Source organism: Cyrtonyx montezumae, unplaced genomic scaffold, assembly GCF_038088225.1.
Source record: "Cyrtonyx montezumae isolate F1298 unplaced genomic scaffold, pur_monq_1.0 scaffold_24, whole genome shotgun sequence".
In the NCBI taxonomy this organism is placed as follows: Eukaryota; Metazoa; Chordata; class Aves; order Galliformes; family Odontophoridae; genus Cyrtonyx; species Cyrtonyx montezumae.
In genome coordinates this window covers 125,379-143,660 of record NW_027071981.1, presented here as the reverse complement: position 1 = coordinate 143,660, position 18,282 = coordinate 125,379, and the positions used below count along the sequence as shown (strand labels likewise).

Genomic DNA, 18,282 nt, shown 5'->3' with positions numbered 1-18,282 from the left:
GCTTGCCATTACCTTTCTAGGATAGAGTTCTCAGATAATTTCGAATATCCCACCTTGTCTCAAACCTAGCAGTGTGGTCCCTTTTAGATCATTTGTGCAATTTTTCTTTCCTGAATTCTTTATTCTCTTCCTCTTTTCTTAAGCTGACAGTGAGTGCCAAAAGCTGACTGAAAACAGCAATTCACACTGCGATCCCAGATAAATTGCTATACAATTAGCAACATTACAACGTGAGTTTCAAGATGTTAATGAAATAAAGCTGCTCCTTTTGGAAACTAGATACTTTACAGCATGTGATTTATGGTGACTAAATAGGGTTGCGAACATAGTTAACTGTGCCAGATGTAAAAGTACTGTCGCTTGCTAACTGGATGCTTTATGATACTTCTGTAGGAAGTGTGATACCTAGCTTGACTAAAATAATCATCTCCTGAGTATCCTCTCTGTAAAATAGTACCACTTTTAGAATTTGAGTTGCAAAACTGTTGTGATCAAAAAAATCAACTATATTTTCTTCAGTATGAGGAGCAGAGCAATGCAATAGACATTATCCCTGAATTGGTGGTGGCTTGTGACAAAGTGATGTGTAGCTGTATTTCACGGAACTTTTCCACAAACTTCTTAGATCCTTTTTTTTTTTTTTTTTTTTTTTCGACTCAGGGATGTTTATTCTCCACTACTAGATGTGTGCAAGCATGTATACAAACAATATTTGTGAAGCCAAATGGGGTAGGTAACAAGAGCTATTGCACAAATAACAGTAAGAAATTGAGCCCAAGAGTTTTAGCTGGATATGCAGAATTAACCTGTTTACTGAACATTCTGTAGTTAAGAGATTGTTGTTCTTTGAAATGAAATCTGTTCTTAGTGCATATTCAGCCATTACTTATCTGTTATGCTTTACTTCCTTTTTATTTTCCTTTCATGGAAAATGAGCCCTAACTCATTTGGACTTCATCCTAAAGCATTGAGCGGTTTCCAGTCCTTCTGAAAGCAATAGAATGGAAGAGCTTTCATGGCTTAATTTTCATTTCTCAGAGGTGTTTTTGAAACTCTGAAATCAGTTCAGAAGATCCTGTCTTATTTTCTTCAGTGTAGTGCTTCTTTTCTTTAACATTACACATTTCATCTGTTTGAAATCCTCGAATATAGTAACAGTCTTCTTGAGCCTAAGTTTAGATAAGACCTAGCTGCAATGGATGTTAGAAATCAATCTTGTCTTTGGTATTCCTCCAGTGTTTTGCACGTTCATTGGTACAGTAGCATCTGATTAATTAAAAGCAACCTTTAAATCTGTTTGGATGGAATTGTAAACATGCTACATGTAAACTCTTTAAGCCTACATTATTTACAGTCTATTAAAAAACAAAATATTGTTATCTATCAGCCTAGTTCTTGCTTTCCTTTGAAATCCTCCACTCTCTGCTGTTAGACTGCATTCTGCCTCACAGTTGGCTCAGTTTGCCCATCAGCAGTACAGTCAAGTCCTTATCTGCAACTAGGGCTTCTATAAGCTAACAACACAGAGAAATAAAAGTACAGTGTTAGGCATTTTAAGCTTACACGATAAATTTGGCTTTGATTAGCCCTGGAAAAGGGATCAAGTATTGTGGAGAATCCTTTGGGTTGTTTCAGGTTAACAATAATCAGAATACATGATTAGTAAGAATGAATTAAAAACTTTTATTAAATGCTTTTGCCTCGGGACTGTAAGCAGTTCTCTACGTTATCCTATTTGTGAGAAATTAAAATTCTTGTAAATGGTTGGTTTTCTTTTCCTTCCCTATAAATGGATCACCTCACTAATACATAGGTACCTATCTCCTTGCTTTACCTTTCAAATTCAAATTACCTTTGCTCTTGGCATGAGTTACTTGGATATAAGAAGCATCCTCTAGATTCCTCTTCCGTTAGTTCATCTTTTGCCTCATCATTTATTGGAAGATAACTGTCGTGAAGAAGGATTTGCAAGAAGTCATTTTTTGCTGTCCCACTTGTCAATGAGCATGATGTAGACCTCTCCCCAGAAGAGTGCCACCCTACACTCTTCTACTTTACAAGAAGTTGTAAGCAAAATGTATTTTGACCAACCAGTATTGGGCTTAATTCAACCTTTAGGTTCCATGTTGGCTTGTGCTCATTAGTTAACCTCTGCAAAAGTCATGGAAAGGCTAGATTAGATGTTAACTAAGAATTCATGACTGTCTGCTTAGAGTTAGAGACAATCAGGCACTGAAACAGTTGTATTGATAAAGTTCTGGGAATCCCTCAGGAACACTTGAGATGCAGGCAGGTTATATATTCCTGGCAATCATTTCATGCGCTCAATTCGCAAAAAAAAAAAACAGAATCTGGGATCACATGCCTTTTAAAGATGGGAAAGAATCAACTGAAAATCAATACAAATATTTCTGAAAAGATTGAGAGGAATGGAAGTCTGACAGCCACCTTGTCAAGGAAGGCATCTAGAGCTTCCCACTCATCTTCCTTCCTGGAGCTAGGAAGACAAACATCTTATACCACAAAGTTGTTTTTTGTTTGTTTTAAAGCCTAGTGATTCAGTCAGGGCCTGTCCCTTCCCTTCTTCATGGTAGCTACAAAGACAATTCCTGCTGGAAATCTGGCTTGAATGGGCATCAGAAAACCTGGCTTGAGTGGGCACGTGTGTGAACACATGTCTTGCAGTGGACCTCTTCCTACGTGCAGCCTAGGCTTGATGCTGCTGTACCTTTTCAGTGCCCACCAGCATATCCAGAGCCAGAAAGATTTGCCTTGTGTTGAACATCTGCTACTACTGATGTCCTCCTTGAGGACTGAAACAGTTAATTCCTTGCTATCCTCAGCTATACTGCCTATTCAATGTCAACATCTTCTGGGGAGTGCCCACACTTGGTCACAACCACAAATAGTTTCAAAAACAACAATTTTCCTTAACCCTCTTGTAAACTCTTCCCTTCTGGAATTTCACCAAGATGCACAGAGTAGAATGAGTTATCAGGGGAGCTGCTTGTCCTTTCCCAAACATCTTGCAAAAGCTGGTTTTCTCACCAAACTGTTTTGACAGTGTGTCTCTCATTAAGCATTTACCTGTGTTCTGTACTTTTTAAGATCATCTCAGGACTTGCACAGTGCTCTATCTATTTTTGATTGTTTTTATTGGCAACTAATGTATACTACCATGCACCCACGTGAACAAAATTACAGAGCCCAGACAACTTTTGTACAGAGTTCCTTTGGCCGCAGCTTCTCTGTGGGTTTCATTTGGCAGAAGTGATATCAAGCAGAAGTCTTTTCTTAAGCTTCTGATGTAAACTAAAATACACCTTATAAATAGAAAATACAGGCACTGAGAGCAGTGCCTTTGGGCAAACAGCCACCTATGGACTATGGGAAAAATTCAGTTAGATATGATTCATAAATATAATGAATAGCGTGCTGTAAACTTGCTTTGCTCTTCACAAACAAAGGCGCATTCTCTGCCTTGAAAAGTTAGAATGGCAGAACCCAGAGGAATACAGAAAGAAAAACATGAGGGAAGTAAAAGTGGGAGATATAAGGGAGTGGGGAAAAAAAAAAGATAATGTGGGCACGTGGGCCTGGGTGGCTGGAGTGGGAAGTACGATTTGAAAGACTGGCAAAGAATGTGTGAAGTAAAACAAAGAGCTTTATTACGCAACAAATCCTTACGTGCCTCCCTTTTGATGAGGTCCAGGTTTAATTTTGCATAACTAGAAGTGTAATACATTTTAAAAAGTAGTTAGTTTGTTCTTTAAACTCTTAATTTAGTTGAAGGCTCCTATTGATTACAGCTGAAGCTGGATCAAGCTTTTGCTGACTGTGTTCTCCTGGCAGACTCTAGTTTGTAAATACCTTTCATCTCATCCAGCAGTGATAATGATGTGCTTAGATGATGTGGCAGCAATTACTTAGCTGCTGCATTAGGTTTTCTGCATTATGCTAGCCAAGTCCCTAGAATCATACCATAGAAAGGAGTATTGGCGTTTTCATTAAATGCTATGATTTCATTGGAAGGACTTGTAGCTGCTCTACTGTTAAGTAATCATTTCTTTCTTCACTCCCACTGACAAATTTGGAAGCAAAGGGCCCTATTCCACTTGTATTTAGCAAGTTTAAGCATGTCACAAATACCCTTGTTATCTGATAGCACACCCCAAAGCATAATGCCTCGAGACCTCCATTGTCCCAGGTTTCTGACCATCCTGTCTACTGCCAACCAGCAAAAAAAAAAGGGGTCTACGTATGCCCTGGTAACTCTCTGAATGGATTTACACACTTGCTTAATACCATGTAAATACTGGAAAATAAAGCATGGATCTTGTCAAACTTAAAAACTTAGCAAATATAGAGCTTTTGAAACAGCACTAATAGCAAATAGAGCTAGAGTATCTACTGCCAAGTCAGTGAGAGATCCCACGTCCTGCCTGGCAATCACTCTAAATACATCCTTTCTCCCCTTTCATCTGACCTTTCCAGGCCAGCAGTGTTGTGTGTTAGTTTAATATTTTAAAACTGGAACTTTACTGGTATTTGGCCTACTTTTTTCTATTTATTTTCTAAACAAATGCTAGCCACTCCTTTTCCAACTAACCTTTTAAGCTTCGCCAGAAATCTGTGAAGATCACAAGGTATAAAAAAGAAATCACATGCTTAGGCAAACAAAAGCAGGTTGCTGCATTTCACCATACCCACAGCCCTGCGAGAAGACCTCAGGAGCACTCTGCTTTTGCTAGGAAATGCTGCCAAAATCTCATTTTCAGTGAAAATGCAAGGATTATGTCAGGACAGCATATATTCTCAGTCAAACCCATGAAACTTCCCAGCTAAAGACCAGAAAGGAGGGGGGGAGGGAGAGGGGAGAAATCTGTCCTACATTTTTATTTCTTTTTGATTGTGTAAAGGCAGCTGAGCAGTCAGATCCCTTGCCTGAGAGTAGAGTTGATTGCTTTCAATGCAAAGTGATTTGGAAGAAAAAAATAACTCTCTTTTAAAAACAGAAGTTTCCTTGGGAAATGTTAGTTTTTATTTATTACTGGCTTACTGAAAGAACAAAGTATTTTTCAGCATTTTTTTTCTTTTTTGTTCCCAAACACAGGAAAAAAAATGTGGCTAAACCCCAGAAAAATCTTAGCTTGCGTCCAAAAATAATAATAATTCTCAGTTTTAAGATTTTTTTTGTCAGATTTTTGAAAGAATAACAAATACTTCCCAAGCACCACTCCAACTTACAATCTTCAGTAGACTGCATACCTTCAGCCCTTCTTTCTTGTCCACCCCTGCTGTGCCCACACCTCCTCGATGTCTCCCTCGAGCTGCTGCCTTGCTCGCACTGCATCCCGGCCACACAAAGGCCCAACAGGACACTCTCCTGTGCAGGGTGCTGTTGTACTGCCTTAGCAATTTGTATTTCATCATTCAGCTCAGATTTTAGTTAGAGTCGAAAAACAGCAGCAGAACAGGCAGGCAGACATTGACAGGTATTTTTCAGCTCTCTGGTCAAAGAGCATCGAAGCACCTTGATCATCAAGCCAGGTCTTGAACTGTAATACAATGTTTAATAAATACCACATCTGTTAAGTGAAAAGCAGATGCATCAGTGGGCCTCTCATGCACGTGTGTTAGTTTTTCCCCATTCTTTTCTTTAGGATCCAGATAGTCACCAATATCACAACATCTTTTTAAGTTCAACATTCTTTTTTCTTCATAGATATTCATACTGCTTTTTTGTTATTTTTCTTCTTTTATCTTCAAATTATATATTTCACTTTCCCTGGTGCCCTTGCCTCTCTTTTGAACCTGCCTGGCTTCATCTCATGTATCAACATTTGGACTGAGGATTTTTAAAACTTCCTTCCAAGTCATCTTCACTTCAAGAATTACATGGAAGGTTGGATTTTCCACTAGAATTTGAATGGAGAATGCAAATTTGAAATAAGAGAAGAAGAGGAAGATAAAAATGTACAAGATAACATTCCTGCTGTTGGTTAGGTTAATACCTTGCCATACTGCTTGCTTGTAGCACTGTCAAATTGATATTGTCACAGCAATCTTAATTTCTGCACATCTATTTCTCTTCACTTGAACTGTGCAACCTGAACATTGTGTTTTTCTATCTCAGCTCTTCCAATCCCCTCCCTTCCCTAGAGTATATTTTGGACTGAATCAATTGATGTGTCTTATTTTAAGTACTATTTCCATTCTTTGCTTTTGTTATTTTATCACTCAAAAGCTGTAGAGAGCACGGAAGTGAATTTCTTTCAACATTCTGATTTCATGAGAAGGTAATATACAGGCCAGTGCTCTCTGACTATATTAAAAATAAATTGGTTTTAGATACAGTTCTCCAAAACAGAGCATCTGTGAGTACATACAGCAACACTAGAAGAAACACATGTAGAAAAAATTCATAACTAAATAATGCTTTCAAAGGCATTTCTGAAGTTGGAACGGCATCAGGAATCTGCTTATTTATGTAGGAAGCTGTGGAGATTGCAGCATGTTGGTACTGCCAACAGATAGGATGATTAGTGCTAAAAACAATATCATCATTTAGATAAGCTTTCTCCTTCTGATAATTGCCTTTGAACTTGACTTGAACTTAAATGTTTTCAGCTTGGGAACTACAGTTACAGTTCCTGAAACAGCTCACTCAGCCTGCAAAGGCATAAGGAGAATAAGATTTTGTTGATAAAATATATAAAATATTTTAAGTCCCTTATCCCTCAAGGATCCTTTTTATTTTAAGTGAGCAGAGGAGCAGCTGTCCACTGAGTTGCATTCACTACCCACAAATATCAGGCTGGTTTTTTTTAATAGGATTTGGCGTCGCAGTGTCAGTCCATCCGTTTGCTTGCTGTGTTAATTAGTTGTTCAGTTGATAACTTCACCAGACTGCATCCCCAGTTGTGGTCCCTTTGCCAGCAGCTCCCACGTGGAGATGCCTCCCTCAAATTAAGGAGGTAGCCGATGCCTCACAAGAGTATCTCTCATTAAGGCTGAAACAGTTCAAGTCATACCAACATAAGAAGAAAGGCAACATTTTTGCAGGAACTGCTGTTCTGAGGACGTGCAAAAACAAAAGTTGGGATTTGAAATGTGTTCTTAAGTACACTGTTTGGGTACAAGCTCAGTATTTTCCTTTGCAGGGATTCAGCAGCTACCAGTATAAGTGCTGTGAAAAGGCTTACAAAGATTTAATAAGTGAATCTTGCTCTTCCTAATTAAAAACCACAATGAGCTTTCAGGCCTTAGTTTCCCTAATATTACAGGTTGTTATTTTGTTCAGTCAAGCCTCATTGAAGGAAAACGCTATGAGGTTTCCAAGGAGAGAAATAAACAAAATGGAAATGAATAGGGAACTTGGAACTTTTAAGGGTATGTAATTAAGAAAAAAAATACATCCTTCAGATAATTCTGGAAACTATTAGGAGATATTCATAATTCATAACCAGTTGTTTGGTTTTCTTTCAAGCAAGGGGGCAGCTTTACATCAAACACTGACTAGCTTTTCCATTAACTTGAATAAACAGAACAGTATGATTCAAGTTAAGTGAACATCTTTTTTTTTTTTTTTTTTTTAATAACTGGATGAATTAAAGAATAAAAACAAGACATTTACTTTTCAAATAGGAAATTCGTTTGCATGCTATTTCTTAATGTTAAAAATACTTTGGAACACTCACAAAAACAATGTTAAGCTGAATTTATGGAAACGTTCCATATCAGTTTTGAAGATGATATGCCAGATGTCGGGGAGAACTCTTTCATCTGCAATAATGGAATAGTTTAATCCACCCTTGTTGTTTTTGAGTGTAGGCCAAGTGTATTGGTCATCATGGGTGGGTGATCCTCACTTAGGCAGGCATGAACCAAAATGCACAAGTTAGACCTCTAGCACAAAATCACAAGAAAGCAACTGCAGGAAATACTCTACTGAAAGTAAAAATAAGCTTTTGCAATGTAAGTCAAAAACTTTACCATTATGACAGCTCACATTTTGAAGCACTCTGAGATTCACAGATGTATTTCACTGAATTATTGGATTCAGCTTGAAAGCAAGTATTCCCCCATTTATGGTCCCAGAAAAATATAAGTTTTAAGTGAACGTAGATCAAAACCATGAAATATTTGCCTTTTTGATGAATAGAGAGACTAACAGTTAACATTTTGTTCTTCTAATGGGGAAAAAAAGTATTATTCCCTTTGAGTAGCTTTAACTGTAGACATATGTTACACCTGTGTTGTATTTTTCAGAAGTTTATGTTGACTTCAACATGGACAGAAGATTCTTTTGGTTCTTAGAAATAGTTTTTAGGGCCCTGTATTAGACTAATGTTGTTCTCATGTTAGCCATACTACTTTTAATTGTAATAATCATTTTAATTTCTGTCACTTGAACAGTGCTTTATGTACAGCTCTATTTAATAACCTACATTTCTGGCTTGGTAATAAAGTACATTCTTTTAGCAGAGCACAGTCCTACAGGTTAGGATGAGCCACGGCTTGTACTTGTAGGGGCCTGAAGAAAAATACACAGTGTTCTGTAGAAGAAGTTGTTTAAGCTGTAGAACAGCATTAGGTTTTTAACTTCCCGTGCCATTTCCAACCTGGACATCTACTGTGCAGAAAGCAAGGGAACAGAACATACTTTTGGGTACTAATGCAGGTTGGATATTAGGAAAATGTCCTTCTCCAGAAGTGTGGTGAGTTAGTGGCACAGGCTGCTCAGGGAAGTGGTGGGGTCACTGTCCCTGGAGGTGTTAAAGAACTATGAAGATGTGGCACTCAGGGACATGGTTTAGTGGCACAGTGGGAGTGGGTTGATGGTTGGACTAGATAATCTTTGAGGTCTTTTCCAACCTTTATGATTTTATGTTTCTGTGATCTTACCACTGAAGAACTGTCTCAATACTTATAATTATTTAGTTACATTATGGATAGCAAAAACATTTTGCATGTAGCATCTCACTGTCAATCGTAGTCAAATATAATCTCAGAATCAAAAACAATTTTCCTTTTGCACTGCAGTTTGCAGACTGCATGGCATACTGTTCTAGAGAAGGAAGCTACAGACTGAGGCAAAGTGGAGAAGAAAGGAAGTAATGCATCAGTTCAAAGCTTTATTCGTTTTTGTTTTTTTCTCTTTAGCTGCCTGCCACTCCCAAACAAACATGTAGAGGATGTTCTAGTGCTGAAAGCTATGGCTCACTCCTTTATTTAACTATTCTATGTGAGAAGTCAATTCAGTTTGGACATAGCAGAGACAGTACATAATTCTGACAAAGTACTGCAGTTTGATTATTATAGCTTGATTATTTATTATAGCTTGATATTGATTATTATTGCACTTGATTATTATAGCTTGATCCTCTTGTTAACTCTGTTGAGTAATTAGAGGAAGGATGCTTTTCCTGTACCTCCATATTCATGAAATCACTATGGTTGAGTAACTTTCCCAAATTCATAGTAGGTGCTAACTCTTCTTCAGTTGAAAGACAGAAATTGTGCAAGGAACTACAAAGTTCTACTGCATTACATTGTTTTTTCCCATACTTTCTGCATTAATACTTTGTTTTACTTCTGTTCTGTTATGCCATGATGTCCAGTTGTCCTAGAGGACAAACCTACAAAGAGTTCACTTTGCAGTACTCACAAATACGTGAGAGAACATTTCAGCTTACCAAAAAAAGTTACACCATTTTTCATGAAAATCATTTTATTTTAAACATTCTACCTCACTTATTTGCTTAAATGTAGGTCTTGGCTCCTGCTTATATTTTTCTTGTGCAAACAAGCATGTGTGCAGGTTACATTCGCTCAACTGTGAAAGCTTGTTACCAGGGCAGTCAGTCCAATATACTTAACATGAAAGGGCCAAAGGAAAATTTAAAAGGAAGGAGGAAAAGACAACAATAAAAAGGGAGTTTATGGGCTGCTACCTCATCACACCACTGGATAGTGACTGCACTGTTACAGTACAAGCCTTTGGTATTAGTAGGTTCTACCACTCAAAGTAAGAAAATCCTCCAAATATTTAGTCTCTTGGTACCTACCAACCTGATGTTATGAAACAGATTTTCTGCTGGTATTTACCACCACAAAACACAGCCTCCCAACACCAAGGAGTTAAAAGTTGTCTGGGCATTCAGCCCAGATGAATAACATCCCAAATGTTGAAGGAAGTAGCAAGGGAAATAGAAAAGCCTTTGACAGAAATTGTTGATAGCTTGCTATGGCTGGGGAGGGAACCAGGGAATTTGGAGGTTGCTAATGTTGTTCCTATGTGTAAGAAAGGATCAGGGAGGATCCAGGAAACAACATAGCAGCGAGTTTGGCTTCAGTTGCAAGAACAGTATAAGAAACATAAATAAGGGACCAAATACTTAATTTGGTACAATAAAGTAAGCCTGTGCTAATGGAAAAAGTTTAGTGTTTTAATTTCTTCAAATTTTTTACCCTTACCTGGTCATTTCTGAGAAATACTAATAAAAAATATCTTAACAGGCTGAGAAGGAAAGCTAATGAAAGGGATAAAAAGTGAAAGGTATTGCCTAAAGTTAAGTAAGCTGTCCAAGATACCTGTGAGGCTGTGCAGATCGTTGTGTGTCTAGTATCAGACTCACTGGTGCCATTGCTTCTGTGGGAGGCAATGTTTTAAGTTCAGCTGTGTCTGTTAGAAAAATAGACTGAGTCATTTTCTGGTCTCACTCATACTGAGAATTCAGAAAATTTAAACCGATTAACCAAAATATTTATCATTTACATTCAAAACACTGAGAACAGCTTCACTGAAGTTAGTGACAAGTGCAACACTGACATGGCTGGAGTTATTCTGGTTTTGGTTTGTATAAACCATTCAGGAGCTGCTCGGCTAGCACTGCTCAGCAGGGACAGAGGAAAGAATTTGAGTCCTGTAGGGTAACTATCCCCTTTCTTGATGTGTTGTAATATTCTGCTTGCAGAGTTGCTACAGACCAGAATAGAGAAAGAGACTCACAAGCATTTTCTGACTGGTTTGAACACATGAACATGCAAGCAGAGAAGGAAAACTGTGTAGTAAATTGCAGTATGTTGAGAACCAGTGAGCACCAAGAAGCCAAGCACTGCAGTCCCAAGAGTAAGGCATACTTGAGTAACTCAAGAACACAGCTAGGTACAAGCTAAAGGAGGAAAGATGTAAGTGATTGAAATAAGACAAAGGATAGTTGGGATTGGACTTTTACAAAAGTTTGAAGCACTGGTGAAATGCATCCTGTGAATTGATGTACCTCTCATAAAGATAGGAAGAAAATTACAGAGATTAAGCCGTTACATAAGTGAGCAAGTGGCATGAGTCAGGGGGTTTGGGAAAAATGAATCACAGCATGAAGGGAACTGAGCCAGGTTTGTAGCTCAGAACGAGACTAGGAAAGAGTTTTATGGATATAGATATGAGCCTGAGAGAATGGATTGCAGGGAAGAAGTAGAAAAATGAACTAGTTCTAAAACAGAGAGCCATATAGTAGATTTAGAGAAAGCTATAGCTGAAGAGTCGGTCAAGCTAAATTTCTGTACACAACTAGTGGTTGAAATATAGAGCAGGCTGCCAAAGTCAGCAGTGGAAGGACATAATTGTGTAAATCACTGCGGGAGGGAGTGTGGGTACGTTTCTGGAAAATGAGGGAATCACTGGGTATAGCTATTAGTGAGGCTTCTGGAATTAAAACTATGAAATGCAAGTTGGTTTATATTTTGAAGGAATAGAAGAGCACACTCTGCTGCCCTCCATGGTTCTACCATTACTTTGGAAACTTCAAACTGTAGCCTTTGCAAATCAGTGTTATCTTAATCAGGAGATGGTCATCAGTATGAAAGTCTCTAAAATGAGCCCTCCAGAGGAGCCCAGGAGATCACTGCAAAAGGCAGCATTTGTTTTGGATGAATCACATGGGCCTGATGGACATATTTTCTGTAGTATAGTTGAGAATTTCTGTAGCCGCTTCCAAAAGTGCTATGTGGCTTGTGTGTAACTGAACAGAGAGACCACTGTCTTAACTGTAACATTCTTCTTTCTCTGTTAACTCTGACTCTTTAAATTAATTTAAGGTTTTTATACAACAGTAATCGTTGCAATTTCTGCACTGTCACAGCATTCCCCAAGGATAAAGTACTGTACCTCTTAACACATTTCGGGAGTGGTAACGTTTGACTGAGGACAAACTTGAGAACAGAATGTGAGATTCATACAATTAAAGACTGTCATAATTCTTGTATTCTAAATTATGACTGTTCAGAAAACCGACTCCTGCATTTTCTACTCTCCAGTTACTTGATTGTCAAACTGTAGTGATCTCTCAAGGTCGTATTCTGGATACTGTAAGCAATAGGGAAATTCAAGCACTCAATCCCAATACCAATTTAATAAACATTTTGTATTTACAGATAGATAACTATTTAAAGTAAAAGTATATCCCATAATGACAGTTTGCCGTTGATTAGGCTGCTGGAAGGCAGTGTAAATACTACAATAATCAAGACACTGAAGATAGCCCGGTTCAGTTTTCAAATACATAGGATCTACAAAAGGATAGGTGGAGAGCCTCAGGTTTTTTTTTTCAGAGGAAATTGTGCAACTACTCGGCTGTGACTGCCTGGAGAATAATTGTCAAAGAATTAAATGGCATCAGCCTCAACAGAATGTGCACTGGCTTAAGGAGATAAGAGTAGGTTAGCCTGGCTAATTAGAGATATAAAGAATTCCTTTGAAGTGTTTTGACACTCAAGAGGATTAATTAAACTTCTATTACAAAATAAATATTTACATAAAAGCTCTTATTAGTACCTTAAGCCTCTCACAGTGGCTTCTCATAAAGTTCGTGGGCTTTAATACTCCAGGAGCAGCAACAGGTAGACGTGAGTGGAGAAGCCCTAGTGGTGGTGCTTGCTCTGGCAAGCTTGTTCAGCTTCTTAGCCATGCCCTTTGCTGTCGTGGGCTCAGCTGCTAAACCTTTTGCATGTGTAAATCACAGCACTGATGTCAGAGTAATTATCTGATATTTGAGCAACATCTTAGACTCAGATGCAGTGAGTTTAAGAATTCATCTGTATTTCATATGTTGCATGTATCAATGATCAAATACCAGTCGGGTTCTTCAGCAATTTAACACAAACCTTCTGCTCTTGTTTATCTGTAGTGAATTAGTCAAGACTAGAAAATATAACAAAATAGAGTGATGCTAAGAGAAGCTCATTTTCATTGTTGGGATACCAGTGTAATTTAAATTACCTACCTTGGTGAGAAAATGTGTAATGTGTAGAAATGAAATTTAAACAAAGTTGCTAAGGAATGAGTTTTCACGCACAGCTTACAGGATTCTTGCATGAGATTGAAGCTTCAGCTGTGGCATCAGTTACTGAAACACAGCAACAAACTTTGTCGTGATGACACTAAATCTGGAAAAGAAGATGCAGAGGAAAGGTGCTCAAGAATGAGCTTGTAAAAGCCCTTTATTTTCTTTCTAGGTCTGTTTCTTATACTGCACTCATCACTGTGGTATCTTGAGTGCTTTCCAGTAGTGCATTAAGCAACATGACAAACATCTGTCACATGTTTGTTCTTTCACCCTCTCCCCAGAGAGACAAGTGTGTGCAGTGTCTTCTTTTAATTTTTTTAATTATTATAAATATACATGCACGTACAGATGTTATTAAACAATCATGCTAGAGGAAAGGTCAAACAAATTTATCTTTCTCTTAGGATTAAAGCTGGTGAGCTCTGTGATGTTCTTACAGGACTTTCTATCACAGCCTTGCCCCAGCTTGCTGCATCTTCGCAGTTGTTGAATCAGTCCAGTCACGTGTGTCTGCAATAGGTGGAAACCAAAAGGATGGCTTCCCAATACCCTCATTTACTCGTCGCATTTAAGGCCAAGGATTTTGTCAAGAAAGATCAAATGGAATGAGCTGGTAGGATTTAAGGAAAAACACATGCTTTGTGTAATCATTGTCTCATCCCAGTATTTATTGCATTTGATACAGATGAAAGTAAGAATTGATGCTGTTTCCAGATTGCTGTCAGAATCTGAGGGCACAGTGCAATTTATGATAAACAAGCTAGGAATCTTAACAGATTGGAAAAGGGCGATTTAAACTGGAAAAGCAAGTTCTTAGAATAGTGAAGACTTAGGAGTTACCAATTTTCATACAATAGGGACATAACTGACGGAATAATCTGAAAGCTTCACATTAGAGTTCAGTCACACCCTAAGCAACTGTAGGCAGTCTACCCGTTCAAGAGCTATGAACAAAGAAGTGGCAGTCTCAGGTCAGTAATGGCAAGGCCATTGAGGGCGTTTCACATGAGGCGGGGATAGTGCATGTGTTTGTATACACTGCTCAACATGCTAGCACGCTTGAGAAAAATAGTGCTGATCCACCTCATCCCAAGCAGACCTCCAGCATCCTTTCTATAAATTCCACTCCCCTGTTGTTTGAATAACTTTTGGTGCAATTAGAAAAAATGAGTATTTCTCTAGTGGAGGACGGTTCAGGTCACACTGACATGCGCTAAGAAGCTCAGCGTTTCTTTGGGCCTCGCTGAGTGTAGATGCAGAGATCTGTGCAGCAGCATCTCACTGCCAAATCCACCAGTGCTTCTTTCTTTACTCCATAAGGGCTGGGCTGCCTCTGGTATCACACCAATACAATTCGCATCTGGCTCCACTTCCAGCACTGAAATCTTCGCGCACTTCCTCACCCTTTTCTATCAATCACAATAGTAGATATAGCTGTAATTATTGCAATACTGAAGATTTCAGAACTGAATGTTCCAGCACTGGATCCTTCTTAGCATAGTTGCCTGTTGTTCTCCTCCCACAGTATTTTCCTTGAAGCACTTACAAAAAATGATCTTTAGGCTACCAGTTAATTTCCCTTAATATTTCCAAGTCCTTTGCACAGATATGAGCAGGACTGCTCTAAGCATGTCAACCTCCTGTCCTTCTTTGCTTCTCAAGTCAGGCAGTTCAGTCAATATGTACTTGGAAGCACACCAAAAAAAAAAAAAGACGGGTTCTCAGAGAACTGTCAGTACCTTCCCCCACATACCTCTCTACCTGGCTTGACTAGCAACTATCTCAAAAGGAGAAAAAAAAAAAAGCCGTCTAACAACAGCAGCCAAAATAGTGAAAGTACCACGTTCACAGGCATTTTTACAGCATGTAGAAGGTGGGCAGGATGTACATGCCCACCCACTGGTGAGCTGCAGCCCACTTCAGGGCACTGACTGAAGCAAAAAGCTAAAGAGGGCTCTAGGAGGTTCCTTGAAATAAACCTCAAGAAAAGGTCCTCCTTGTAAATGCAGATCTTTGTGGCCATAGTGTCAAATCCTCCAACGGTGTCCAATTGAGGAAGAGGTTAGCAGGCAAACAAAACTTTTCAATAATTGTTTTTCTTTCAAACTGAACTTACCATTGGGACAGAAATCAAAGACCCTGAGTGCGTAAGTCAATCTAGTTTGTTTTGTTATAGCTGGGTTGCTTATTATTCCATAGAAAAATAAACTCAGTAGAAATCAAACCAGGGATACAAGTGACTACACAAGGACTTAATGCTTTGTAACTAATCCACCTTAAAAGCTCGCTTATGTTAAACTTACTTGTATATGAGGTTCCTATGGATCCAGCCAGTTTTCTCTGTTCCACAACAGTGCATATAATTCAAAAGGGTTTAATCCATATGAGTATCACAGCCATTTTATTTTCAGCTTCTGTGCAAGCTGGGGGTATTTTCAAAGCATAGCAAAGTCCCCACAAAGACTTGCACTGCATCCACTGTGCTTTGGCTTAAGTGGTTAATGATGTTTCGGGTTGGTATGAGGCAGCCAGATCTAGACTCTGAAGATGTTTACACCTGAGAATGTGCTTTTCAGCTGTCCCTGGAGAACAGTGCAGTCAGCAAGGCCTGCACCAGCACATCAGCGTGGTACTGTGGCTGGTACTGTGCAGACTGCAAAGAACAGGCTAAAATAGAAGGTCTCCATTTTTCCTACCAGATTAAAAAATACAAATGTATATGTAAAATATTTTGACATTGGGGGAAAGGGCAAACACTGAGAGTTAATTCAGACTGTCGTTGGTTTGTTTTTTATTGAATCTTGTGGTCAAAATTGTTTTCATTTGCGATGTGATCCATCATTTTTTCCAAAGCACCACCCAGAATCTGCCACTGGTGATGTTCTAACATCCCAAGTGCCTATACAAATAGAGAGGTCAGCTGAGATTTGTAAACTAGAGACCATAACTTTGAAGGAATTTGTTTATTCAGCCTAGAGTCTCCAAATTCTGTAGAATGCCAAAATTAAAAGTCCTTTCACTGTACTGTGTCAGGTTACAATAAAAAGCTTTCTAAAGCTTTGGATGTTCAGATGAGAAAATAAAATTGCAGTTCCATTTTAAGCAAGCTGTTTGTCAGCACATGCAGTCTAATTGCATGTAAGTACCTCCAGCAGTTATAACAAATAGGCAAAGGCGGAATGTTTTTATACTTGTATAAGCCTGCACTTAGTGTGAACGAAAAGCTGCCTGAATTACACAGGAAAGTACTGGTCTGCTCTTTGCATTTTTAGCTCTACTGCTCAAATACAGACAGACGTGCACCATTTCCAAATACTTGAGCAGATTGACTAAATTAAGGGAATTTTCATGGGAATGATGAGGCAGATCTCTTCCTGATGAGAAGGCCACCGCATACCAAGTTCCAAGTCCCTCTCAAAAATGTGGAGCATGGGAACCATGCAAAAAAAAAAAAGATCACCAGAGTCCTTTATAACATTAGCAAAATATTTCTAAACCATCTCATTCTTGAGAAAGAGCTCAGCTACTTTTACCGAAGTCTTCTGGGTTAGTTCAGCATAGAAAAAACAGCCAAATGGGTAAAGTAGCATAGAGTTGCAAGACACCTTCAGAAAGTTTTATATTGATAAGTACAAACAATAATGCTACTTGACCAACAACAACAAAAAAGTTATTATTTTAAATAATTATATCTGGAAATATTTTCAGATGTGGTTAAAAACTGTGAGGAATGTGATCAAAGTTCATATCCTGCAAATGGAATAAACTTCAAGATTCCATCTCTGGAGTTTCTGAACTTTGCTGCCCTCGTTTGTGTTTAACTTGAAAACAGGTAAAATGTTTCAACAGGTTAAATAATTGAAGTAAGCTTTGGGACTAATTTTATTTTTGCTGTTTTTCTAAAGATATAGATGAATGTGCTACAGGAACTCATAACTGTAGAGCTGACCAAGTGTGTGTCAATCTCAGAGGGTCCTTCAGCTGTCAGTGTCCTTCAGGTTATCAGAAACGAGGGGAGCAGTGCATTGGTAAGTCTTCCTATGGCCCACATTATTTTCTTTCATTACTTGAAGTTTTTATAATAGAACATGTGGATAAAAAAGCTGTTTATTTTCAAAATGCAATGGAATAATCACTTTATCAAAACAATTAATCACTAAAATATGTAACTAGAAACTATTTTGAGTGTAATCAACACTTGGAATTGAACTTCCCAAGATTAAGTTTCTCAATAGTTACCGTTCTGTTTATTATTTGTATTGGGGCATTGCCTAATGTCCCAGATACAGTCATAAGTCTGTGATAGCAGCAAACTAAAGCATGTCTTTCCACTGACCTCAGTGAGATTTGAGTCCAGATCTGCAGGACAAAGCACTACCTTCACATGGACCTAATCCTTGCGCTGCAGAGCCCCCATGCACATTCTGGTTTATGAGTATAAATGAAAGAGGTGGAAACTCTGAATGCAAGTATATGATATTTGCAACTTGTAAACCACTGTGCTTTATTCCTTGGGCCAAAATAAACCATCAGCGCCTCTGGGACCTATACAAGTATAGCATTAAATTAAATCCAAGTGAGGCATAAGCACTGCATCTTTCCTATTCCACACTCATTTGGGGAATGCTATGCAAAAGTGTCATTACTTTGTTCCTGCAGTCCTCCTTCAGGCCGTAGCACCTCTTTAATCATGCCTTCAATGGATGAAATGCTTTTTTAGGCACTCCAGTACTAAGCCTTAGGTCTGACAAGAGATATTAAAAATAAGTGTGAAGTAGGACAGTCGGCTGTATATATTCAAGTCTGCTTCTTTTAAGACACAAGACTGGTTTTATGCAGCCTAAGAGAAGACATATTTTTGTGTTGTTTCTTTTTTTGTCCAGAGCAAAGCAGGAACAGAACTTCTTCTTTTCCTCTTTTTCTTCATGTTAAG

The 18,282-nt window shown here is 38.4% G+C and overlaps 1 protein-coding gene across 1 annotated transcript in view; it reads left to right on the top strand.

Annotated features, from left to right (window-relative positions):
• The window catches only part of EFEMP1 (EGF containing fibulin extracellular matrix protein 1), a 51,282-nt gene that overhangs the window by 18,159 nt on the left and 14,841 nt on the right, over positions 1 to 18,282 (top strand). Inside the window, exon 6 of the mRNA XM_065739415.1 lies at positions 17,255 to 17,377. Within this exon, the coding sequence (XP_065595487.1) occupies positions 17,255 to 17,377 (123 nt within the window). The remainder of the gene's footprint in view (positions 1 to 17,254; positions 17,378 to 18,282) is intronic.